The 27,871-nt window shown below is 37.3% G+C and overlaps 1 protein-coding gene across 3 annotated transcripts; it reads right to left on the bottom strand.

Annotated features, from left to right (window-relative positions):
• LOC117933541 (histone-lysine N-methyltransferase ASHH3) lies at positions 1–27,705 on the bottom strand. 3 transcript variants are annotated; one of them, XM_034854951.1, is made up of 14 exons: positions 27,586–27,705; positions 26,902–26,964; positions 16,436–16,574; positions 16,014–16,125; positions 14,967–15,066; positions 13,581–13,659; positions 13,307–13,478; positions 13,141–13,221; positions 12,791–12,968; positions 11,241–11,268; positions 11,024–11,114; positions 1,428–1,476; positions 1,264–1,346; positions 1–636 (listed from the first exon to the last, which is right to left on the bottom strand). In XM_034854951.1, the coding sequence occupies exons 2-13, from the start codon at positions 26,917–26,919 to the stop codon at positions 1,275–1,277; spliced, it is 1,119 nt and encodes a 372-aa protein (XP_034710842.1). In that variant the 5' UTR covers positions 26,920–26,964; positions 27,586–27,705; the 3' UTR covers positions 1–636; positions 1,264–1,274. The 3 variants fall into 3 exon arrangements, with proteins under 3 accessions (XP_034710842.1, XP_034710840.1, XP_034710841.1); XM_034854949.1 differs by having other exon boundaries at positions 12,839–12,968; positions 27,586–27,668; XM_034854950.1 differs by lacking the exons at positions 16,014–16,125; positions 16,436–16,574; positions 26,902–26,964; positions 27,586–27,705 and adding an exon at positions 15,237–15,963.
• Positions 27,706–27,871: the final 166 nt, after the last annotated feature.

Below are 27,871 nucleotides of genomic sequence, written 5' to 3'. Positions count from 1 at the left end.
TAATAGTAATTAGTAGCTGCTTTATTTTACAGTCAGATTTCAATACAGTTGGTTATATCGAAAATTTTCAGTACATGAGGGAGATTGTTTCCCTCTCCATTGTCCTCTACCTTAAGCCGAGCAAACGCCATTAAACATAGAAATACAAGGATGATCCAACCACAAAAGGTTCAGTACAATGGATGCTTCCAAGCATTAGAATTCGACATCTTCCAACTAGATTATCTAAAGCATCTAATTAAGCTCAACTTTTCACATCAGATTTCAAGAGCAAGATCCTTTAACCACTTTTCACATTTCCCATGTGTTCAAAGATAATGAATAATGTTACGGAGAAACGCAGGAAGAAAAAAATCATTGGGCGCATCTTCTTACTTGTGAGCGAGCAGGTGTGTGTCATGGCTTTCCCAATAACAGGCAAGGTGTTTACCAGCTGAACGGATTCTCAGGGGTGGCCGAACTTTGATACTGATCTCTTTAGGTGTCAATGAAAACATCTCAGGAAGACCTTATTGATAGAAAAATGTAGAGAAATGTGTTTAGTACAACATCATTCTTGCTGACCCTGAGGAGGGATCCTCGTCTTATAAATAAGCTGGATAGAACACCAAGGCCTAAATCAAGAATTACCAACACCTGCAAGGCGACAACATCAAATATTTAACCAACTCATATCACATTCAGAAGGGAATATAAACATATACAGTTGCTGATCATTATCCGGTTTCAACAATGAAAGCATAATCAATGTATATGGAATTATGTGAGAAGTTCAAAACTAAGACTTTCCATGTTAATTGTCATTCCTCTATGAAAGAAAACTATAATAGATTAAGAAGAAACTTTTGTTCTTGGTCATCATCATTCTCATGGTCAATATTTACATCATCCAAGCAACCATGTGTTCGATTCAAACCACATTTCCCCAACAATTCATAGCAATAATAATCAAATTTCACTTATTTTCTTTGCTTTCAACACCCATGTCATCATTCTCTCTTCCCTTCCTTTTTGTCATTGACTTTCAACCTCAACATATTATATTGTTATGGTACTGTGCATTATATGTGTCATGAGATGCAATACATATCAGTGATCCATATCATTTTAGCTGAAGCTGTAGTGCACTTGTAAGAATCATACCATATCGTATTTTGTCAAATTTTAAGCATATATACAGAAATAATGAGAATATAGCATTAAAGTATTAGATCCAATACCAACTTTGAAATAGAAGCACTGTTAAGTAAAGGACAAACTCACCCCATATTACATCATAAAGTTACAAATTCCCAATCTTCTTTTGACATGTCAAGAAATTCCCCATCACCATCTTCAAACATGATCTGCAACAACAGAGATGTATCTTATATGAATATAAACATATTGTCCACTAATCTTACAGAACACGGGAAATCTTCCCTTACCAAGTGTTTTTTGGAATTGTTGTCAAACCGTTTAATAATCCCAAAAGACCTGGAACATTTGAAGCATGTAGAAATAATTAACACTTGTAAGACGAATCAATTCAGTTCACAACACAGATGATTTTTTCTTTTATATGCCAGTTTACAACACAGATTGATAATCTATAAGTTCCAAAATTGTGGAACGTCAATCAGTTAATTGAATCAATTCAACCAACTTCAGTAGCTACCAAAAATAGTAAGGGGGCATGTGTGTGTTGGGGGAAAGAGAAAAACAAGACAAGCTCCTGAAATCAATTTTCTTCAATAGTTCTTTGCAGGAATATATTGGGCAACTAAATGAATCTTTTATGCAAAAAAAAATAAAGCCCACAAGCCTAGGTCAGTGATTACTCAGGTGCATTAGTCTCTTTTTTTAAGAAAATTTCAATCAACCCCTCCTGTGGCTCCTAATGGTGTTAGCACCAGTTACCCACTACATAAGCACATGTAGGCTACTTCAATAAAATTACAAGATAATCATAGCCTGATTTGATATCAGTATATCATGGATAATTTATGAGAGCAAGGCTACTATCTTATGATTAATTTGGCATCAAAAGAAAGAAAAGGGTAAAAATAGGATGGTAGGTCAGTTATATCTCAAAGAGACTCAGGGATATTGCTAGAAAGGTTGTACACCTACTTTTGGTTTTATTGAATTCTATGTAAATATACCATTCCATAAGTTATTCATACATCTTCATCAAATTTTTACACTGCAATAGATAAATTTGGAATGAAAATTCCAAAGAAAAAATTAAGAGATATCTATAATATTCCCACCATAGAGTAATGTTTATGTTCAATTATTGCTTCTGAGTATGTGGTCTGCAAGAGGACCAGGCTAGATTCCATAAGAATCCAAACTTCAAACCTTGTATGCGCACTTAAATCACATCTCATGTTTGTGATAAGTATTCTGGATCACAATCAGGTAAAATGAAACTTCAGAAAATCTAATCTATTCAACTCAGCTTTCTTGTGATTCTGTCTCCTCGTGGGAAAAATTATTATGTTATTGTCTCTTCAACCTTCAGTCTGTTTGAGTAAATATAGATCTGTTTTTGTTTAACAACTTATAAATGAAACCAAAGGAACTATGAAGGGCACACATTGACTCCAGCATGCAAAAAGCATCAACCTTAAAAGTCATGCTCATCTTCATCATGCTAAGAGAGGAGAAAAAAATTTTTGATAGGTAAAGGAATGTATGTATAAATTAGAAAAAGAAGCAAAGTACACCAATGTACACAGGACTTTTTTTTTTTTTTGATAGACAACAAGAACATGCAATAATAAGCGCCTAAAAAGGAGGGGGTGCGCCCTACGTATACAGGTTGCATACACAAAAACAAGACAAACACATCTCAAACAAAGAAAGACCACACAAACAAAACAAAGCAAAGTTAACCACAACAAAGAGTATCTAGGAAAATCAACATAGACGGGAAATCCAGCTCCAAAGAATCCCTCGTCCACTCAAAAAGAGTCTGAAAGAAGAGATCCTTTAAACCCTGGTCAGAGAATTCTTCATCTTTGAAGGTTCTTTGATTACGCCCTTTCCAAACACACCAAAATAAGCAAATGGGAGCCAAGCGCCAAATTATTTTATTCTTCTTTTGAAACCCCTTAACTTTCCATTGAAGGAGGAGATTTCTTACTGAATTTGGAAATACCCAAGTCACTCCAAAGAGGGCTAATTAAAAGATCCAAAGCTCTCTTGTCTTGGTGCAATGAATCAAAATGTGATCAGCTGATTCTTCACTCTCTTTACAAAGATTACATCTATTGACCATTTGTCATCCCCTCTTCATTAAGGTGTCTATAGTTAGGATCCTTCCCCAAACAACTTCCCAAGCAAAAAAGCAAGTTCTAAGAGGAGCACAGGATCCCCAAACCTCCTTCCCCGGAAAAACAAAATTATTCTCCCCACTTAGAGAACAATAATAAGACTTGACATTGAACAATCCTCTCCTATCTTCTTTCCAACATAAAGTGTCCTCACCTTCTTGCACCTTTAACAGGTCAAGAGAACCCAAAAAGCGAGTCACCTCCTCCACCTCCCAATCTTGGAAGGGTCTTCTAAAATGAACCTCCCAGCACCCCCCTTCATCCCCTTCTCTTTTCCAAGATTCTGCAACTGTAGCATTTTTATGGGATGCTATCCTAAAATTAGTAGGGTAAACATCTTTTAGCTTGAAGTCCCCTGCCCAAATGTCCCACCAAAAGCTTGTATGGTTACCATTTCCTATACGGATAGAAGTTCTAACATTAAACTCTTCCCACCCTTTTCTAATGTCCTTCCAAAGGCCAATCCCAAAGGACTCCCTCCACTCTCTAGTAGTCCAACCCCCCTCCACCTCCCCGAACTTTCACAAATGATCTTCCTCCACAAACTTTCACGCTCAACAGAGAATCTCCATAGCCATTTGCCTAGCAAAGCTTGATTGAGACACTGCAGTCTTCTTATCCCCAATCCTCCAAAATTTTTAGCCTTACACACATTTGACCATTTTACCAAGTGGATTTTGCTTTTATCTCCAAAATCTCCCCATAAAAAGTCTCTTTGAATTCTCTCTAATTTAATTCTCACTTTTCTAGGAATAACAAAGAGGGACATAAAATAAATAGGAAGATTTGAAAGAGTGCTCTTTAAAAGGACAAGTCTTCCTCCTTTGGAAAGGTGGTGTTTTTTCCAAACAGCTAATTTCCTTTTAAACCTTTCCTCAATTGAGTCCCAAACACCACAATGCTTTTTAGGGGCCCCAAGGGGTAATCCTAGATAAGACGTGGGAAGCTTTCCTACTTTGCACCCAAAAAGAGAAGTTCCTTTATTCACATCCATTGTCTCCCCTACTGGAATAACTTCACTTTTTTGTTGATCTATTTTCAAGTCTGACACCAATTCAAAACACATGATAATATATTTCCAAAAATTCAGCTGCTCTTCATCATCCTCACAAAAGAGAAGGGTATCATCGGCAAACAGAAGGTGTGAAACTTGATTCTCAATTTCCCCCTGCCCTCAATCTTGAAGCCCCTAATAAACCCTCTCTGAACAGCCTTAGCAATCAAACTGCTAAGAGCCTCCATCACCAACACAAGAGATATGGTGAAAGAGGGTCCCCTTGCCACAGCCCTCTAGAGGTCGGGAAAAAATCTGCGGGGCTGCCATTAACCAAAACTGTCATTCTCACAGTGGAAATGCATTAGTGAATCCACTATCTCCACTTGGGGCCAAAACCCATTTTTTCTAAGACGAAAAGGAGAAACTTCTAGCTAACGTGATCGTAGGCCTTTTTCTATATCCAATTTGCAAACTAAGCCCGCATTAGAGCTATGCTTCCTCGAATCAACCGCCTCATTTACAATCAAAACAGCATCCAAGATCTGTCTACCCCCCACAAAAGCGTTCTGACTATTTGACACCACCTTGCCCATCACCCTTTTCAATCTGTTAGCTAGGACTTTTGCAAGAAGTTTATAAAGGCTCCCCAGCAGGCTGATTGGTCTAAAGTCCTTCACGTCACCTGCCCCTCCTTTCTTAGGGATGAGAACTAAGAATGTTGCATTAAGGCTCCGATCATGGAATTCTGCACATGAAACTCCTCAAAAGACTGCATCACTTCTCTACCCACTGTAGGCCAACAAAATTTCCAAAAAGCCAAAGAAAACCCATCTGGCCAAGGGGCTTTGTCACCTCCTAGGTCTGCCAAAGCTGACGTCACCTCCTCCTCCGAAAAAGGGCCCTCTAAGACCTCTCTGCCCATTGAATCAATGCTCTTGAAGAGTTCAGTTGCTATATCAAGTCTTCCCACTTTAGGTTCCTTAAACATTTCACTAAAGTGGGAAAAAAATGCCTTCTTTAAGCTCCTCCTCTTTTTCCCAGATTCCACTAATGGTGAGGCTATTGATGAAATTTCCATTTCTCCTAGCATTAGCCATGCGGTGAAAAATTTTCGTTTTGTTATCTCCTTCCTTCAGCTAAAGCGTCCTTGACTTCTGCCTCTAAGAAGTTTCTTCTAAAATAGCTAGGTGGCTATACTCATCTATGCCATTTCTCTCGCTTATCTTATCTTCTTTAGACAAGGGTCTTAATCTTTCTATACTATCCCAATAGTTTATCAACTCCAGTGCTGAATCCTTCCTAGCTGAGACATTCCCGAACACCTCCTTATTCCACTTCTTCAGATCACTTTTCAAAAACAGCACATATACAAGAGCACCTAAAGGAAGCCCTCCAAAAAGAGCACAAAAAACGTCCAGGCCCTCAACGAGACCCCACCCACTCTACAAAATCAAACAAGAACATTGAGTCTTCCCTTATGTAAATGCTAATCCAAGAAGAGAGATTACAAAGAAACAAGCGTTTTAACCATTTGTCGTTTTGTTCCTTGTCTTCAAAAGCTCTTTGATTTTGTTCCCTCTATATTGTCCAAAAAATGCACAAGGGAACAGCATTCCATACCTTTTTCCTTTTCTTCCCTACAAAGGATCCTTTCCCACTCAAGAGCAAAACTCTCATCGAAGAAGGGATCACTCAGGCCACCCTAAAAAAAGGAAAACAATAGGTGCCATAGAATCCTTGCTTTAGAGCAAGGAAGAAGTAAATGATCAATATACTCCCCTTCCTGCTTACATATATAACATTTATTCACCAAGGGTCGCCCTCTCTTCTAAAGATTATCTAAAGCTCAAACTCTTCTCCAACGAACTTCCCATGCAAAAAATAAAAATAAAAAATAAAAAAACTGACTTTGGACTATGCCCACGGATTCCAAATAATTTTCTTTGTAAAGATGACCACCCTCCCCACAGCCAAAACCTCATAGGAAGATTTGACAAAAAACAATCCATTTTTATCATCTTTCCAGACCACCTTGTCGTTATCGTCCTTCCCAATGAAATTCCCCCTCAACATGGAGAAAAAAGTCTCAACGATGTCCAACTCTCAATCATTAAAATGCCTCATGAAGCGTAGGGACCAATGTCCCATTCCTCCTGAGTCATCCCAAAATCCGCCAACCAAGCCTTCTTTGACAGAGCCAAAGCAAACAAAGAAGGGAAGGACATACAAAAGGGCTCCTCCCCACACCATTTGTCTGTCCAAAGCTTTACCCTTCTACCATTACCCACTTCAAAGGAAATTTTGCTGAAGAGAAGTCCCATCCCTTCCAAATACCTTTCCAAAACCAACCCCATAACCACCCCTAACTTCACAAGGATGTCAACCCACTCCTTCCTTCTCATACTTCCCCTCAATAATTTGCTTCCAAAAGACATTCCCATCAAAAACATATCTCCAACACCACTTACCAAGAAGGGTCTGATTCAAGAGAGAGAAACTTCTAATTCCTAGCCCCCCCTTTCTCGTCTCGGTAAACAATTGACCAACTAACCAAATGAGACTTTTTCTACAAAAGTCCCGCCTCCCCAGAGAAAGTCTCTTTGAATCTTCTCTAATCTCAATCTAACATTTCTAGGGATGACAAACAAAGACATGTAATAAATTGGCAAGCTCAATAAGGTACTTCTAATCAAAGTACGCCTCCCCCTTTTGAAATGTATTATGTTTTCCACAATGACAGTTTTATGCAAAACTTCTCTTCCACAACATCCCATACTGCTTCTAATCTATAAGGGGGCTCCTAGAGGTAATCCTAGATAAGTGGAAGGAAGCTTCCCCACCTTGCAACCCAATTCCGAAGCCAAAAGATCTACATTTGTTACCCTTCCAATAGGAACCTATTCAGTTTTATCTAAGTTGATTATGAACCTTGATAAAGCCTCCAACCACATAAGCAACCATCTTAGATGAGTCATTTTCCCTTGGGAATCCTCACAAAAGACCAAGGTGCCATTTGCAAATAAGAGATGGGACACAACCACCCCCTATCCCCCTACCTCCCACCCTAACACCTGACAAGTAGCCCCCCTCTCGAGCTCTCTCCAAAAGGCAGCTCAAGACCTCCATAGCCAGAACAAACAAAAAAAGGGATAGAGGATCCCCTTGTCTCAACCCCCTTGAACTCTGAAAGAAACCAGAAAGAGTTCCATTAACCAACACTAAAAATCTTGTTGTAGATATGCACCATGCTAAGAGAGGAGAAATTACAAGCGGTCTACCTCCATAAGATTCAAAAGGCTGTCTTTGAAGCAAGAAAGCATGCACATAATTCCAAAGGTCAAATAAGTATCTCTCGACTCCCACCACAAGCAAAAGAATTTATGTCAAAAAACTCAAAGAACAGAGAAATTGGATGACTTTTTTAAATAATGATGTTCTTTAGCATTCCCTTGAGATTAATCTACCTCTTTCTCAACTCCCAATTAACTATGGTTGTAGAAGGTAGCACTCAAATATTCACTCACACATGGCCTATGTAATGGTGTTCAAAAGTAATCAAACAGAAAACACAAGACACAATTCTGGAAGTTCAAGGTCTAATTTTGGAAAACACCAACAAAGCAAGGAAGCCAGTCACAATTTCTAAGTTTGGTAGTGTAAGGGCTAGCATTTGAAGGCAACAGAATTCCTACAAGATGGTCCACTACAGACAGCAATAAGTGAACAAGAATAATGTTATTCAAGTTGACGGCATTATGAGGCCAAAGGGAACATAAGAAAGAGCATGAAATTGGTTTTTATGTTTTCCCTTTCCTTGTTTTACCTTTCGGTGAATATTGTATATAACGTGTACCTTTTGTGCCCTTTCCAAGGCATTGTTAATATATTATCTTATATTGCCTATTAAAAAAAGAAAGAGCACAAAATTGAATTGTTAGAAAAGATGTGATGAACCATGAATACCATTGACTAGTAATCTATCACCATGGTACGACTGAGTCATTTATCTACTTATGTTTTTCATTTATCTACCATTGAATTAAGATTATGTGTGATAATGATGTCACTTGTTCCAAAGCTACATCTCTACTCCTGAAACCCCTCTAATTTAGTAGAATGTTTAGGTCCCATTAGATACAGCTTTTCAATTGCATGAAATCACTTTCTAGTTCATAAACTGCTTGATATAGTTTTTATACAGACTAAAGTAACATCAACTGCTAGATAGGATGTTATACACACCAAAGTACTTTGAAAAAAAAGTAAATATAAGGCTTAGAAACGCTTTCCACAAGACTATGGTTGATATGCCATCACCAAGGAGGTTCTGAACTTAAAATTTTCAGTTCACACAATCAGTACATTAAAAGTTATAATTGCACTAGTGTTATCAAAGGCGATCGCCTGGGTCACCTAGGCCATCAGGCCAAGCAGGGTAGATAAAAGTCGTCTTTTGAAGACCTAAGCAAAACGACTTCAAAGAGGCAATCGCCTTGGGATAAGGCACAAGGCATAGAGGCGGTCGCCTTTAACTATGAATTAAGATTAAACATACTTAGATTATAATTTCATTTAATCTAACATTGGATTAAACAAAGTATTAGATAAAATATGATATTATCAATCATAGAGATAATAAGATTGAGGGTAATCAATCTAGTCTTGATGGAAGTAATGACAATTTTAATTTCAATAATGACTATGATGATGATGCCTAAAGCTTCTCTAGAATGTTCAATCTCTTATTTTGTTTTTTATTTTACTTTTTAGATGTTTGAAAAATTATAATATACATTTAGATAGGATGAATATTTTAAACAATATAATGTTTTTTATAATATGGGGTATAATATTTAACACTTTCAATAATTATTACTATTTTGTTAATTTTACAAGACATCGTGAGTGATGAAAAATTAATAGTGTTGATTGTTGAAGACAACATTTATATTGGTTGTATATCGAATAGGTAAATATATGTATATTTTTTATCGTCTTACTATAGTTAGGTTATCACCTTGTTTTTTGCCTTTCGCCTTAGGCTAAAAGGAGTCTTGTCACCTTGATATCACCTTTTGCTTTTGACAACACTGAATTGCACCAAACAATCCCTTAATCATGAGCAAATCAGTGCTCCATTTACCATTTACTATAGTTTGCTTAGAAAATTACAGTATTTCTTTTAACTTCAACAGATTTCCATTATTTTACTGTCATTACTTCCAAATATTTATCAATATCCAAATTAGTTCATGGAGTCACAAACCAGATGTAATAAAGGAAATGACAACCTACAAAATTGAAGCCACATACATTCAGTCTGGTACCCCTTAAGAATGCAGCTCAAACCTAACCCAATGCCAATTAGTGACTAGTTTCCTCCACCTGCCCATTCTACAGACAAGGTATAGCTTTTTTTTTTCCTTTTTTTATTGTCATTTGAGCACCAAAAAATTATTCTTATAAGAAAAAAACAAAAGGTCCCACTAAATACAACAAAGTATGTGTTAAAACTGGCAAACAAAAAATCAGATGCACCATTGGCAAAACCATATACAAAACATTTGCACATCTCGGCATACCAGCGACATATATTTCAAATTTCCAAAAACCAGAGCCTATATCTGTCTGACAACAAGATCAAAATTACAAAAAACAATGTAAAGAAAAAAGAGCAAGCACCTTATCCTTGGTCAAATTACATGCACATATTATCACAAGGGAGATCCAAAAACTAGACATGAGAAAATCTGAACCAGACTAATAACCAACACAAACCCACACAAAATAAACAGTTTATCATCAAACTCATTGGGTCAATGATGCTTTCAGTTACTTGAATTTAACCTGATTATTAGTGTGTTAGAATTGGATGCATGCCACAACATGAAACCAGAGCTAATTATAAATTCATTTATGTTTTAGTTTTTAAAATTTTAGCATTTTTCAATCTTTTAAAATGCTAAATCAGTTTTGACTTATATTTGTTCAATAGGTTGGTTGTATTAGCTTTTAATGTTCTCCTCATTAACAGTGGCAGAGACAAAAATTTATTGTGGGGGCCAAAGAGTAGGGAACAAATTTGAGTGTGTGTGTGTGTGTGTTTGTGTGTGTGTACATGTGTGGGTGCGTGAGGGTTTGGGGGAGAGGGGGGAGTTTGGTAGCAGTAAGTGCGTTTCTTCTCCTCAAAACAGGTCAAGGTTCAACTCCTACACCAATCTATATTTTGCTTTCATTTTTTAAGGAGGGCAAGTGACCCCTAATCCTTCTTGGCGGCTCTGCTTGTTGGCCCCATTGCCTACAAGCTTAAGCTTTTAAGGAAAATAGCAGTGATTTTTTTTTTTTAACATCAGGAACACAATTAATTACAAAGACAAAGAAGGATAACACATCCTCCACATTATACGAAATCTGATAAAAACAAGAAGAAACAGTCCAAAATGAAAAGCAACAAAAACTGCACATCTAAAGAAGACTACAAAAAAAATCCAGAAACAACAAAAAAACAAAGAAAAAAAATCATCACTAATTACAACTAAGGGAAAAAAAATCCAAAAGACATCAAAGGTTTTGCTCCTTTTGCTAAAAGATCTGCTGCTAGGTTGGCTAAAAATTAGTAATTGAAAAGACTATTCAAAAAGCCTGATTATCTGAGTAATACAAAAGAAATCCTGAGGAGAAAAAGAGAGAAGCATTCTGGAATTACCTCTCGCCCATGGAACGAGTTACCATAATAATTTCACCGATGCAATTACGGGATCCTATTCTTTGTTGATCATGGGTAAGTCGTGAACTTCCTGAATGAAAGTAAAATATGTAACTAACAAGAGACTTGAAATAAACCAAGAAATGTTTGCACTATTGACTTTATTAAAGAATAAGCATCTAAAATATAACCATTGAATAAGGGAGGGTTTGCTTACCTATATGTAGACCACCATTTTGATATACCTTTCCAAAAAATAGACGCACAAATCAGTCCAGGTTTAGCAGAAGCATTATAAAGATCAAAATACAAAAAGAGAGAAATAAGCAATATTGTGACATGGATCCACATGCATTAAGTTGTACACTTCATGAAATTATAGTATTAAAATTTGGTGCATGAGCTGGATGCTAAATAGCTCTCATTCAATTCCATTGTTCTTTGGTTTTCCATTCCACTGAGAAAGATACATCGTACATGCATCTCATTTGACTCTTTACCTCTTTCATCCCAGCTTGACCTACCCATATCTCATTTGATATACAATTCCAATCTTCAAACACATGTACATCAAAAGATACAACTCCGATGGAATTCCAAGGTTAAAATAAACATCCAAAACTTGACAATATTTTTTTCCCTTTTCTTGATCAGAAACTATACTTGTATTATATTAGATAAAAGTAAGCATCTGTACAAAGGAAAGAACAATGAGAAATCCTTCAAAAGAAGAAAAAGAAAATGTACAGGAGTGTATAAAAGAGTGATGCAAAAATAAATAAAATAAAATAATCAAGATTCATAATTATACATTTCTTGTTAGCATTTTTCCAGCTAAGAATGTCTGGAAATTCATAAATCTACCAAACCCCAGTCGTTATATTATTTCAGACATCAATTTTGCAGTACAACTTTAACAAAATAAAAGCAAGAAACTTTTAGCTCCATTTACATAGGTTCTTTCATTGAAGAAATAGGCTTAGCACAATTCATTCTGTTCCTCTCATCTCAACTTAACATCCTATCTTCATGCTTTACCATCTCTTGAACTTGATCAATGATTTAAGCTTCCTAACTGAAGTAACCCTATCCCACACCTAAACCCCATTTCTATTATGGAATAATTCTACCATAAGCAAAAACCCAAAACCATGCTTCATAACATACCAACTGACAAAGTGTGTAGACCTAAGAGTGAAGGGAGACTGGGAATAGGAAGGATCTCAACAAGGAATAGATCCATCTGGACAAGTGACTATGCCCAAGGGAGAGTTTATCATTGTAGCATTGTGGCATCAAAAGCATTTATGGCCTTCAAACCAACAAGTGGGATGCCACCATTGCAGTAGGTGTTCTTAATACTGTTCCCAGAGAATCATATCCAAGGGACTCCTACATTTTATTCAGTTTTCAGTTGGTAAGGGCTTTGTTTAAGAAGGATCTATTGTGGGTGATCAAACTCAGTTTTCAATTGCCAATTTTCCCTCATTACCATTTTCCATCTCCACAAAAAATTAAAAAAAAATACAAATAAAAGAAGAAGAAAGCAAATAAGCTTTCTAATATTTTTTCTGTGTTTACTTATCAAAAAAGAAAGCAAATAAGCTTTCTAACTATTAGGGATCTAACAAATAGATTTCACTATATGGATTGTCAATCCAGCAAAGTCAAAGCTCCAAAATAAAACTCTGAACACAATAAATTGGAGAAAAAGGTATTGTACATTAAGCCATATCTTAAACATATCAACAAACCACTCACACATACATTATTTCCTGATAGAATTGCTTTCATTTTGGAAGAGGACATAGCCACCTGGCATGCAACTAGTTTCAATGCAGCATCTGAGGAAGCCAACTTAGGCTTGCTAGGTTTAACACCAAGCTTTCTACGACAGCCTACAGCACCACAGTGGCAATCTTGATCCGCACCAAATTGAACAAACCTGATAAATTTTGTTAGACAGGAAAATGAAAAATGACCTTCCAGGAAACCAATGTACTAGTGGAAATTATTAGTTTAATCTAAAGATGCAATGCATGCTCACCAAGCAACCAACCTAAAAATGTATCCACTAGTGAATAGATGCAAATAAATAGTAGTGTAAGTGCTCATACTGATAATCATAGGTCAGGTGCTCCCCCCTTTTTATGTCACGGGTTGCAAATATACCAATTCTGGTTTCACCATCAATTCTCCTGAAAGAATGCATAAGCAAATCATATGAGACTAGCATAGGAACCATTATGATTATGAAATCAGAAATAAGGATCAATAAGAAACCATTTCTGCATTTCAGTGTTGGGATCACAACTATGATTTATATATCTTGACTTGTTTCCCTTGTATGTAGCATCAATCACCATATCTCGATTGATCTCACATAGGTAAAAGTTTGTTTCTCCAAGGTGTTTCATTTTCCAAAGCCTGTCCTCACATGTTTTATCATCAATAACTGCATTAAAGAGAGAAAACAGTCATCAAAAGTTTCAACCTTTGTCTGATATGCAAAATAAAGCTGCAATTGTGATGAAGACAACAAACAATGAAGTGTCACCTTCTCCCACATATTCTATCACAAATTCTCCTTGCTTGATATCTTCATCTGCCACTATCCCTGATCCACACTTCTCAGTCTACAAACAATATTTCAATTTACTTCGACATTTCAAGCTTGCATAAAGCAATGGTAAACATGCATAAGTGAAGCATGATACTAAAACAAAATAAAAGGAATTATGTTGATAGTGCTCTGGAAGAAGATGAAGGAATACTCACATGCAATTTAGATCACATCATCCATATTGTTGTAAACAAGAAACAGAGATCTTTGTGCAATCATTTCAAAATTATGACTACTTATGGTCAAAAGGCTCACTACAGTGATAGATATTAACAATTTTAAAATCAAAGTTCCAACTAGTTCGATAAATATTATTATGCCTGAAGTTCAAATTCACTAAAAGTTCCTCACCGATATGCTAAAAAAACCACAGTTCAAGTGTAATTATACAATTCCAGGAACTGTTGATGTCCGTTTTTCCTATATATTTTCTGTGTGTTGATTAGTTTACATGATTATAGATGTGAAAGAATAAGAATAATTCTAGCTAGAATGAAACAGAGGGTAGTGGATCAGAAGGTAAGGTTAGATGGGATACCAACAACGTAGCTACATTATATGACTTGTGTATCAAGGAGGTGGTCCTAGGAAACGCTTTTCCAAAGTTGGATGGTTTGACAGGAAGAGAGTATAATAAACAACAACTAAAAAACAAGTGGGATGCACTTGAAAAGTGATTGGAAATTATGGAAGTAACTAATTGCCAAGGAAACTTAGGATGGAACACCAAAAGGAAGACTGTTGATGCTTCCCATGAATGGCAACAGAGTAAATTGCAGGCACACGTAATGGACAGTAATTATTTCATTATGTCATGTGCCCGTTTTAATACCAACATCACTTTTGACAGATGCATAGGCATCCCATCCAACTTAGCAGTGTAAATCGGAGGTGCACATAATGGCAGAATATCCTCCCTGCACACACATAGACATCCCAACCCTCCAAGCAAACATAGGAACAAATACATAAACTCCCCATTGTCTACTTTTCATCCCCTTCAGACCCTACTGCCCCACTATCCCCAGATAACATTTTTTTTTGTTTGATAGACCCACTACCCCAAGATACTTGCATGAGAGATCATCAAGACTTTACATAGTCTAAACTTTTTGAGACAAAATACCACTACAAGATTTGTTTCTCAAGTCTAGCCAACTAACCAATGCAATTTCCTTTTCCCACAAAATGTCTATGATGAGATTAAAAACCTTCACAAGATAAGTTATTCTTCCCAGGGAAAGGAAGGGGGAAAAGTTTCTTCTTCTCCCATATAATGTCTATGATGAGATTAAAAACCCCCACAAGAAGAAGTTATACCTCCACCATTTTCATCTTCTTCACAGGTCGGCTCTGGAATGGTTTGTTGAGACATGAAGTCCCACATTTACAGCCTGAGGAACAGCTAGATTGTAGCATCCTGTAGAAGCATAAATCAAATCATACACACAAATTCTTGTTACTGGTAAAGAAATTATGAGGTAGACTTCAGTTCACAAAGCACATACTTCATAAAGCCACATCATGTCCTTTACAATCAGGTAACTATAATTAAATAGGACAAGGCTCAGATCACGACAATAATACTACCTTCTGATCATTTCTTCTAAAATCCAATGCTGTAAAAATGCTTGTAAATGGATCAAAACATCATGTAAATCCTGTTCAAATACCATTGGTTAACCAACCTGGCATTCAAACATATTTTTCAAGAGAATCAAATTTTGAACATCTGATCTTGTCCATTTCAGTCCAATAGCTCAACCAAGAAAGGAAGAAAAATCAGGAACCAGTTAATCATGTAAATGTACATGTCAGTCTTACATCTGTGTAGGAGAAAGAAATATAAGCCCGATGCATAAGACCAGCATGCATCAGATATTTCTTATTGAAAAATAAACTAAAAATAAAAATCACTTTTGTTGCCCTGACTATCATTCGCATGGTTGTTCTCCCCTTGATTGGGTCCCATACAAAACTCAATCACAAAAATGCATTAGTAACTGATTCCTGTTTCAGTGAGCAGACAATGGTTGGTACAATAACTTGCCACAAAAATTCCCTTACGCATGCCACAGGGATTTGGACATGACTGAATAGATGCTCATTCATGTACGAGGGCTGGACCCAAATATGTAGGATACAGCATCATGAATCAGAGTGCTGCCAAAGATTCAGAATGATAATGCAGTAAAAAGGACACAAGAAGAGTTTTAAAAGCAAATCAAACAAATTCAAATCCAATAAATTTCTCATCAGATCAAACTTAGTATAAGTACACACATAGGCAACCCATAAACAGTCCTAACCTTCAATACATATTAGGTAGAGTAATCACGATTGAATAATAGAGTTGTTATTCCTTACCCACATAGGCAATCTCTCCCACACACACCAGAAGATCCTGACCCAGAGCTACAGGAACAGAATATGCCATCATCCTCAAGGCGCCTTTTGATTTTCTTAGTAAGATATATATCTTAAATTAGTTAAGTATCAGCAAAACCAAAATTGCAGAGTGAGAGAGAGCACCAAAAACTTTCAAACATGTAATGAAAATGAGATGTAGATTATTTCTGTCAAGTGATTTAACACAGAAATTAAACCTGGAAGAACTAGAACCTGGAATGCCACAGTAAAAGAGCATTATCTTGTGGAAAAATTGATAAATGAATAAAATTATAACCATGGTAAAATGTTAAAAGACACTTGTATACTATCACATAATAATTCTTATCCCTAAAAAGTGTATAGAAGTAAAACTTTAAAACTACACTGTAAATAGATACTGCGCCTTATAAAGGTGTAGGAGGTAGGCTTCCATTTATTAAATGAACTTGGAAGTTCAAAGTCAACTGGGTTTCCCAACTCCTTCAGCAACTTGTTGAATGCTCCACCAACACCCTTTTGCTCAATATTCTGCTTTAGCTGAAAATGCCAAGAGGCAAAAACTCAATCATAACAAGCATCAAAGACAATATAAAACCCAGAAAGAAAATATATCATTAAATACAACCGTTTTGACTAAGATCCAACTAAAAACATCATAATCAAGAGAAAGTCAACCAAAAGAAAATTTGGCTATAACAAAACACAACTATTATGAATTAAAAGAAGTTTTGCAATTCTGTCTATAGAATTCAACAGATAGAGAATTTTGCATTATCTCACATTAACTATGGGATGGTTTCAGAATTCATCAGAGACTCACATATAGTCTTAAAATCCAATTCAGTCAATTATGATCAGTAACTTGGAATGTAATCAACACAGAAGTGTAGGATAAGCCTCTTATCATAAACACTGATACTCTTTTTCTTCCTTTTTTTCCTTTTTTTCCTTTTTTTTTGATAGGCATAGATCATATATATATTAACAGTGGCTAATAAAAGGGCGCACAAAAGCATATATGGTATATACAAAGGCACCAAAAGGCCAAACAAAGCATAGGAATAAATAAAAAAACAACTCCCTTGCCAGGGATTAAAAAAATTGTGAAATAACATAGATATTTCATGGAAATTTAGAGTTTTGGTTGCTATCAACACAATAAATAGAGGCCAAAGCCGCGAAACACCAACTGAAAATCCGCTAACTTTTCAGCATTTTTTCCAAAATTTTCACCAATATTTAGCCTTTTTCTGATTTTTCGGGTCAGTCAGCGCACGCCTCAAAATTTAAAAGTGAGTGGAGAGGCTAGGTTTCAAACCCAAGACCAAATGGATGAATGCACCTTGCAATGCACAAGAATACATACATACATATATGCATATATTTATAATTAAAATAAAGTTTTAATAAACAAATTAATTTTAATTATCTTATTTTTAAATTCAAGTTAATTAGTTGTAAAAAATATCAAAACTATCATGAAAGTTTTCTTAACAAGCCTTTCTTTATATCTTTTGTATAATAACTAAATAGCAGAGAAATATAAACATTTAAAAAAAATAAAAATATATCAGCATTTCTTTTATATCCTTGAATACATCTAAATTAAACAGATCATTATTTTATTATTCAATGTACTACTTCCAAGTTCGATGTATTATTGTCAAATGTTATAAACATTTTTTTTATAACCAAGAAACCCTCCATGGCCAAGCCCTTCAGATCCCAAGTAGCAAATAAAGTATATTTCCAGATCTTCATGCATTTCAGATCGTAAGTTCCACCATAGAAACATCAAAAACATTACCCCTAAAGAGAAAGGCATTACTCTAAGAATCCAAAATCTACTTGAGAATCTTCTGTAAATGTAAAAAGAGAACACACACTGGATGAAGAAGTTACTAACCAATTCACTAAATCCTAGAGAGAGAGGGAGAGAGAGACCATAGATACCGTTTCTTCCACATGAAAAATTCAACAATAGCCTTCAACCAACAAAGAAAGCCACTTTGAAATCACGTTAAACTCTAGAGAGAATGATGGCTATTGTATCATTCCCCAAGGGAACTAAACCTCCTCATGTGCACCAAAGAAAGAAGAGGACATTTATCTAGGAAGGACCCTATGTATGAAAAGCCCAACTACTATTATCTTTCTCCTCTTGGCCCATTCTGGAATTGCAAAGCAGTTGACACACCACAAGAATTAAATTTTCCAATCTAGATAATGAAAGTAGTATTCCATGCCAACCCATCATGATCTTCCTCAAGAACCAAGTGTAGTCACACCCTTAAATCTTTCTCCATTGCTATGTGGCACAAGTCTGATTGCAACTTCTTTAGATGAGGTCATCACACCAGAAACCTTTCTAACATTTGGATTTCAGACCCTTTTGGAACCACCAATTTAATTCTGCTTCTAAAGGCAAGCCACACTTAAAAGATTCTCTCCACAGGCCATGAGACACTTGATTAGTGCCCAAAAATTGCTGTGTACACTTGGATGCAGCCACCTTCCTCCCCAACTTGCCATATTCCTTCCCAAAACTTCAAATCTGTTTAATAATAGAACTTAATTACACCTACCAACTAAGTTTATTTCCAAAACATCTTCATGATGGCAATCGCAGCCTATTCCAAGGTCCCCAACTTATCAGTTGATACTTAAAACCCCTCTAGGAATAAAGTCAGAGGATCAAATAATGCATGCTGATTAAAGTTAACTTCTCCATTAGACAAAAATCAAGATTTTCATACTGCCAATCCCTTCTCAAATCCTTCCATGATTGGTTTCCAAACAGAGAAAGCCTCAAAAATGGCCTTAGGAGTTGAACAATGTAAAATAAAGAAAAGTTGTTTACCAGAAAACCAATATTATCCACTGTTGGGTACATCGCTGAATCTTAAAGTTCAAACATTCCCAAGTTTAACATTTATGTCATCAAAGCACCAAATAGTACATATTAGACTGCAAGTAAATAAATTGAGGGATTTGGGACTCCTACACCTGCCACAAACCCTTCATCAGCTTGCCCTCCCTCACCAAATTCAGTAACCTACCAATTAAAAGTTTTTCCACAATGTTGATAAGAATGTAGGAAGGACAGCTTCATTCCCTTAAGCATCTTATAAAATCTTAGAAGCTAGAACTACCTGAGTGAGCAGAATATAAAGGAGCATGATGAGACATACATGAATCACCTTACCCCTGACTGTGTTTTAGTCAAAACCATCCACCTCAAATGTATAATAAGAAATCCCAATGAACATGATCATATGTGTTCTCCATGTCCATGCTTCAATATGTTAAACCATCGGAAAACAATTCAAAAGCCCAAGCACCTTTGCCAACGATGCCAACCTCTTCGAAAACTTGCCCATCATCTCTTTCCAAGTGACAGTAAAAAAATAAAAATAAACAATTCCCTGTAAAGGACAATCTTCTATAGCATGCCCAAAAATGAAAGGGAAGCCTCATATACCTGAAGCAACTTTCCCTCCACCCAAAATTCCCAATATAATCAACTAGATCAAAATCCACACAATCTACCCAGGCTATAAGCACTAAGGAACATTTGTAATGCAAATGAAGCCATTGATTCTAGACTTAAAGACAACTCGAGAAGGATCATTTGTAAGCTTGATATTAAAAAGAATTAAAACCATGTAAATTGGAGTTTTGTTCTTGTAGTATTAGAAAAAAAATGGGTTTTGGCTCCAAGTGGATTAGTTGGGTCGGATGGTGCATCTCTACAATACATTTCTCTACCTTGGTCAATGGGTCCCCACCAGGTTTCTACCAAAGTTCTAGGGGTTTGAGACAAGGAGATCCCTTGTCCCTTTATCCGTTCATCTTGGCAATGGAAGCTCTTTCCCACATCCTTATCAAGGCAAAGGAGGAGGATCTATTGATGGCTTTTTAGTAAGGGGAAGAGATGGTGTAAGGTTGGAGGTCTCCCATTTATTATTTGAGAACAATACCCTCATTCTTTTTATATGCAAGTAAGGAGAACCTAGAGTACTTGAGTTGGGTCTTTATATGGTTTGAGGCTATATTAGGGTTAAAGATCAACCAAGAGAAAAGTGAATTCATCCCTGTTAGGAATGTCTCAAATATGGAGGATCCTGCTAGGGTTTTAGGTTGCAATGTGGGTGTTCTCCCAACCATTAACCTATTTAGGTCTTCCATTGGGAGCCCCTTACAAGTCATCTAAGGTTTGGGAAGAGGTGGAGAACAATTCCAAAAAAGGCTTGCTATGTAGAAGAGACAATATCTTTCAAAAGGTGGAAGGCATACTCTGATAAAAAGTATTTTGTCCAACTTGCCGATTTATTTCATGTCCCTTTTTGTCATCCCTAAGAGGGTAGTTGTTAGATTGGAAAAGATTCTAAGGTACCTTCTTTAGGGAGGCAAGGATTTGGAACAAATGCCACATTTGGTGAATTGGTCTATTATTTGCTTGGAAAAACATAAATGGGGCTTAGGCATCAAAAATTTATCCATCTTTAATATGGCTCTTCTAGGAAAATGGTATTGGAGATTTGTGAGTGAAAGAAACCTTGTGGAAATCCGGTATGATTTGAATGGTGATTTGTAGGATATTGTGGGAAAGATTGAGGCTCCAATTGTGGCAGACATTGTGGTGATTTGTGTGATTTTTTTTTTTATTTTTTTTTTTTCCATATTTTGCTCTCTGTGTATATGTTAAATAGGGATCTGATTATGTAAACACATACAATTGAATGAATATTTGAGTGATTCTCAATTTCTTCATGGTATCAGAGCACGGTTTGCTCTAAAACCCTAATCAATCCATGGTTGCCCAAAAAGGAAACAGCCATGAGTCCAGTCAATCGGCAACCCATGAAAGAGAGTCGGAGATAAACTCCTCAATGGGCTCGGCCGGTGCATTCGACAACTCCCCACTCCATCTTACCGTTGAAAAATTGAATGGTAAGAATTACAGAGAGTGGGCGTAGGCAATCAAGCTTGTTATTGACAGAAAGGGAAAGTTAGGTTTTCTTACCAACGAGTCAGCAACCACCTCCGACCGATGTAGCAGCATCCCAGAAATGGCGGTCCAAAAACTCCTTCATCACCTCATGCTTGATTAACTCCATGAAGCCAGCCATTGGCAAAACTTATATGTTCCTCCCGACGGCAAAGGATGTGTGGGATGTGATACGGGAAACATACTCCGATGCCAAGAATGCTTCCCAAATCTTTGAACTCAAGACACGGCTTTGGCAGATGAAGCAATGAGATTGGGAAGTCACGGAATACTACACCGGGATGCTGGGTCTGTGGCAAGATCTCGATCTCAACTGCAAAGATGAATGGGAGTGCACAGGTGACAGTGTGCGCTTCAAGAAAAAGATGGAGAACGAGAGGGTCTTCGAGTTTCTAGCGGGGCTGAACCGCGAGCTTGACAACGTCAGGAGCAGAGTACTCAGTCGTCGGTCGTTGCCCGCCATCCGAGAGGTCTTCTCTGAGGTGCGACTAGAGGAAAGCAGAAGGAGAGTGATGCTGAGGGAACATCTCTCGTTTGGGCCCAAGGCTTCGACCCTTATAACCCATGGGCCTCGTGCTGGATCTGGTGGGCCTCACTCTGGAACAGGCCCAAGACAATCCAAGAGGACTTATTGTGAGCATTGTAAGAAATTGGGTCACACTAAAGACACTTGTTGGACATTACATGGGAAGCCCGCGGATTGGAAGCCCAAACAGCCCAATAAAGCCCATAGTCATCAGGCCTCCACCAAAACCCAAGCAGACAAAACACCCACAGAAATTCGTCAGTCAACTTCTAGTGAGGGTTTTAATTCCAACCAGCTTGCGAAATTATATGAGTTTTTTTCTAATTTCCAAGCCTTTGGTCAGTCTTCTACTACTCTGTCCTCTAGTTTTTTGACCCACAAAGATACCTTTTTGATAGCACTTAGCGTCATGTCTCATATTACTCCCTGGATTATTGACTCTGGTGCATCTGATCATATGACTGATGCTCATCATTTATTTTCTACATACTCTCCATGTGTTGGTAATTTAAAAGTAAAAATTGCATATGGTACTTTATCCCCAGTTGCTGGCAAAGGGAGTATTCGTATTTCTGAGTCTATTACTCTCAACCCTGTCCTACATGTACCTAATTTATCTTGCAATTTGCTGTCTATTAGCCAATTAACCAAACAGTCTAATTGCTCAGCTAAATTCCTACCCTCTCATTGTGTTTTTCAAGACCTATCATCGGGGAAGACGATTGGCAGTGCTAAGGAACGTGAGGGTCTATTACTTCGACGAAACTGATGTGCGTGGACAATGTCCTCCTACTGTTTGTAATTCTGCATCTCGTCCTAGGGACAGTGAACTTTTGTTATGGCACAAAAGGATGGGTCATCCTAATTTTCAGTACTTAAAATATTTATTTCCTTCACTATGTTCAAATAAAGCTTCATAGGATTTTCAGTGTGAACTTGCCAAACACCATCGAGCGCCTTTTCCTAAATCTAAGTATAGACCATCCATACCATTTACTCTAATTCATAGTGATCTATGGAGGACCCTCATATACCCCTAATAAGACCCATAAAAAATGGTTTATTACTTTTATTGATGATCACACTCGAATGTGTTGGGTATATTTGTTGACTGATAAAACTGAGATTCGATCAGTCTTCATGAACTCACTCTATGATACAAAATCCGTTTCACACCAAAATTCAAATTCTTCGTACTAATAATGGTACTGAATATTTCAATCACTCCTTGAACACTTATCTACAAGAAAATGGTATTATCCATCAAAGTTCTTACGTTGACAACCCTCGGCAAAATGGGGTTGCAGAATGGAAAAATAGACATATTCTTGAAATTGCTCATGCCTTGCTGTTTACCTCTCACATGCCCTCACAATTTTGAGGTGACTCCATTTTGACAACCACATACCTTATTAATCGAATGTCTAGTCGGGTCCTATCTTTTGTCACACCCCTCCAGAAATTCCAAGAGTTTTTTCCTCATTCTAGACTCGGTGCACATCTTCTACTTCATGTCTTTGGGTCCATTATGTTTGTCCACACTCACGAACCTAAGCGAAACAAATTGGATCCCAGAGCGCTTAAATGTGTCTTTCTTAGCTACTCTTCCACATAAAAGAGTTACAAATGCTATGACCCAATTTCACAGAAGCTATATGTTAGCCTAGATGTCACATTCTTTGAGCATACTCCCTACTACTCACTTCAGGGGGAGTCCATGAGTGAAGCTAGACCACCATTGACCTTAGACTACCTCGATGTTGTTGTGTTCAAATCCACTTTGTGCCTTATATCTACCCCTTCGCCTAATACAGAAGGACACCTGAACTCAAGGGGAGATACGGAATTACAGACAAATAGGGAAATACTCGTCTACTCAAGGAGGCCAAAATCGAAGTCCAATGAGACACTCATCTCCGAAGCACTAAAAGAGTCAGAATCGGCGATAGTTCCAACCCCTCGAGAGTCTGACTCCAATCTTGATTAGGTAACAGATAACTTACCCATTGCTCTTAGGAAACAACCTCATTCATGTACTCTCCATCCTATCTCGAAATTTGTGTCTTATAATACTCTTTCTGCAAAGTGTCGTGCTTTTACAACTAACCTTGATAAAATCCAAATTCCTAAAAACATTCAAGAAGCCTTGGAGATTCCAGAATGGAAAGAGGCAGTGATGGAAGAAATAAGAGCATTGGAAAAAAAATGGGACTTGGGAAGTGATGACTTTGCCAAGAGGGAAGAAACCAGTGGGCTGTAAATGGGTATTCATAGTGAAATATAAGGCGGATGGCACAGTAGAACGATACAAAGCCCGCCTGGTTGCAAAGGGGTTCACTCAGACCTACAGCATCGACTATACCGAGACATTTGCACCAGTGGCAAAGCTGAACACTATACAAGTTCTTTTATCCTTGGCAGCAAACCTCGACTGGCCACTCCATCAGTTTGATATCAAGAATGCCTTTCTGAATGGTGAGCTGGAAGAAGAAGTGTTTATGATGCTACCACCAGGGTTCTGTAAGGAAGAAGAAGAAACCAAGGTATGCAAATTGAAGAAATCTCTATATGGTCTCAAGCAATCACCGAGAGCATGGTTTGATAGATTTGTAAAGGTGATTAAGAACCAAGGATACCAACAGGGACAGTCGGATCATACTATGTTCTTCAAACAGTCCAACGATGAAAGGATGACCATCCTAATCGTGTATGTCGATGACATCATTATCACTGAAGATGACACAGGAGAAGTGGAGAGCTTGAAGAAGGTCTTAGCCACAGAGTTTGAGGTAAAAGATCTGGATCAAATACGGTATTTCCTAGGAATGGAGGTTGCCAGATCAAGGAAGGAAATTAGTATTTCCCAAAGAAAGTATGTACTTGACTTGTTGACTGAGACTAGCATGCTTGGTTGCAAGCCAAGCGATACCCCTATCAAGGCAAGAAAAAGGACGGAAAGTGACGGAAAACCCGTGGATAGAGAGAGAGATCAGCGACTAATAGGTAGACTGATCTACCTTTCTCACACTAGACCAGACATTGCTTTCGCCGTAAGTGTGGTTAGCCAGTACATGCATTCACCAAAGGAAAGTCATTTGGAAGCAGTGTATCAGATCCTCATATACCTAAAGGGTTCTCTAGGGAGAGGACTATTCTTTAAAAAGAGTGATAATAAGAAGGTAGAGATCTATATAGATGCAGATTGGGTGGGATCGGCAAATGGCAGAAGGTCTACTACAGGCTACTGTACCTATGTCTGGGGGAATCTAATAACATGGAGAAGTAAGAAGCAGAGTGTAGTAGCCTGAAGCAGTGCCGAGGTTGAATTCAGAGCAGTTGCACAAGGTATGTGTGAAGGACTATGGTTGCAGAAACTGTTGGAAGAACTACACATTACAGTAGAGCTCCACATCAAACTCTATTGTGACAACAAAGCTACCATTAGTATTTCTCATAATCTTATTCAGCACGACAAGACCAAACATATAGAAATGGACAGACACTTTATAAAGAAAAAAATTGATAAGGGGACTATTTGCAGGACTTATATCCCTACAAGGGAACAATTGGCAGATATGTTCACCAAGGGGTTACAGAAATCAAGGTTTGAAGATTTTATTTGCAAGTTGGACATGATTAATATCTATGATCCAACTTGAGGGGAGTGTAGAAATCTGGTATGATTTGAATGGTGATTTGTAGGATATTATGGGAAAGATTGAGGCTCCAATTGTGGCAGATATTGTGGTGATTTGTGTGATTTTATTTTTTATTTTATTTTTTCCATATATTGCTCTCTGTGTATATGTTAAATAGGGACCCGATTATGTAAACACATACAATTGAATGAATATTTGAGTGATTCTCAATTTCTTCAAACCCTCTTTAGAAACGGGTAATTATATGCAAGTACAGGCAAGAAGGAGGAGGGTGGTGCACTAAAGAAGTGAGAGAGGGGTATGAAGTGGGGGTGCGGAAGGCAATCAAAGGTGGTTGGGAGGCTTTCAAGGATAAAACAGGTTTTAAGGTTGGTTTTGAGAACAAATTGAAGTTTTGGAATGACAAGTGGTGTGGGGACACACTTTCAAGGGAGTCTTTCCCGAAACTCTATTATATAGCCTCTTCAAAAAATGCTTAAGTGGTTGATGTTTGAGACAGTGATAACTGGAGTCCTAGGTTTATAAGGCAGTTGCATGACTGGGAATCAGAAGAGGTAGAAGTCTTTTATGTGAGGTTGTATGAACACTCCATTAGTTTGGGCACTGAAGATATTATAGTGTAGTTGTTTACAAAGAAAGGTAACTTTTCAATTAAGTCCTTCTATTCCTCTTTAACAAATAGGATAGTAGAGTCATTTCCTTATGGCATAATATGGAATTCCTAGGTGCCATCAAGAATTAGCTTCTTTGCTTGGGAAGCAACTTGGGACAGGATTTTAACTCTTAATCAGTTCAAAAGGAGGTGTTGGAGGATTTTTAATAGATGCTACATGTATAAAGCAAAAGAAGAAATAGTTGACCATATTCTTCTTCATTGTCAAAAGCAGCATTTTGTGGTAGTTGATTTATGCCCTTTTTGGTGTCTTCAGTTAGGGGTGTTCTCTTAAGCCAACATGGGTCCTTTGTTGGAAAAAAGAGAAAAAAAGTCTTGGAAGGTCAATTGTGAAAGCATGGACCAAACAATTAACAGTTCTTTCTTGTATATTTTTTAGGATTGGGTTAGAGTGTATATTAGGGATGGTTCCATGTAGTTGATAGACTTTGTGAACTAATTAGGCTCTATGTAGGGCATGGTTGTTAGTTTTTGTGTCTTCGCGCCTTGTTTTTTTGTCTTTTGGTTGCTTTGTATACCTTGTGCATGCCTTCTTGTTTTTCCATTTAATACAAATTTTTCTTATATATCAAAAAAAATATTGTTACACCACATTAAGGACCAATAAGAGTGATCTACCCAGCAACGAGAAAAGAAGCTAAATCAAATTATTTTAGCTATTTATACCTGGCTCCTGTTAGTCAAATTTGAGCCATTCCCAACCAAAGACTGTTTTGGTAAGAAGGCACCTGGTCTAAAATCCAGCCTTTATCTACCACCTCCAAAAAAGTTCCAGTACAGTTCTTGGCATAAACCTGGTCTTACACAATCACATGCCTAGTTAATTGATTAGGAACATATTATCTTTAACCTTAAAGAAGAGTGATCTAGAGGCAACTTTGATACGTGTATCATTTCCAAAATAAAACTGACCAAAATAAATAATAGCTCAAAGTAAAATTAGTAAACATGATGGACCAAGATCAAGAATGGCATAAAGGTAGAAGATGCAAAACCTTCTTCGCAGAAGGCATGGCCTCGATTAGCTTCGCCCCACAAAAAATACTAAGCAAAATTATCTACGCAAACAAGAATGGAAGTTAGTTTTCAAGTCCCCAGCGGTAAAGAAACAAAAGAACAATAGAGATATAGCACGGAAGACTGGAAATGAGGATTTTCAGTAATCACACACAAAAAACAAAAAAAAAAACGGACTTCGCATTTTTTATCATTCAAGGCTCCAATAAAACAAAACAAAAACTTTGACTTTACATCCAAGCTCTCCAATTTTTCCGAAACATTTCATCATAGATTCAGAATTCCCTTTTCCTTTTCCCTTCCCTTTCTTTAGTTTTTCCCAAGCTTTCCCATAAACCAAACGGCAGCCAAGCATGAACACAATATTCATAACGAATCTGACGCATTTTTTCAAGGAACTACAAAAAAATCAAGGGAATGACGAAATTTATGTTTGCCTAACATTTCCGGAAGCAAATTCTTGGTCTTCGGGGGGCAAAAAAATAAATAAATTGAAATGCACTTGGTTGTCTGAAATGAAGTGGTGAAACTAGCTTCAAATTTGGGTGTGAAGAAGCAGGAAAACAGAAATGGAAGCCAAATTCAAAAAGCCAAGAAACTCAAGGAAAGAAAACAGGAAAAATGAGAAGAAAAGGTGAGAAATTTTAGGAAAAAGAACTAACCTTGAAGCGCGGAGAGAGAAGCGGCGCAGATTTAGGGTTTGGGAGGTCGGAGAGATGGAGGAGAGTACAGAGAGCGAAGCAGACGAGTGATACCAACGAGAGAGAGAGAGCGCCGAGAGAAACTGGAGTGATCCTTATGTGTATAGGGGCTAATTTGGGAGGTGATTGGATGCGGGAGGAAGTTTGAGACTGTTTGGCTGCGTCTATATGTGGGCCCAAAAATGAGCCTGTATGCCAAATTGCCAGCCGGTTTTAAAAACAGTTTTCATCGCACACAATTGTTTTT

The sequence above is a fragment of the Vitis riparia genome, chromosome 16 (assembly GCF_004353265.1).
Source record: "Vitis riparia cultivar Riparia Gloire de Montpellier isolate 1030 chromosome 16, EGFV_Vit.rip_1.0, whole genome shotgun sequence".
NCBI lineage: Eukaryota > Viridiplantae > Streptophyta > Magnoliopsida > Vitales > Vitaceae > Vitis > Vitis riparia.
The sequence above is the reverse complement of the archived record's forward strand: the minus strand, read 5'-3'. Positions and strand labels throughout refer to the sequence as shown.

Bases quoted from the DNA above. Each gene is read 5' to 3' on its own strand.
- LOC117933541 (XM_034854951.1), bottom strand. The intron at 13,222-13,306 runs GTTTCTTATTGA...GCATTCTTTCAG, and splicing joins AACACTGAAATGCAGAAATG to GAGAATTGATGGTGAAACCA. The intron at 12,969-13,140 runs GTATGAGCACTT...AAAATTTATCAG, and splicing joins CACCTGACCTATGATTATCA to GTTTGTTCAATTTGGTGCGG.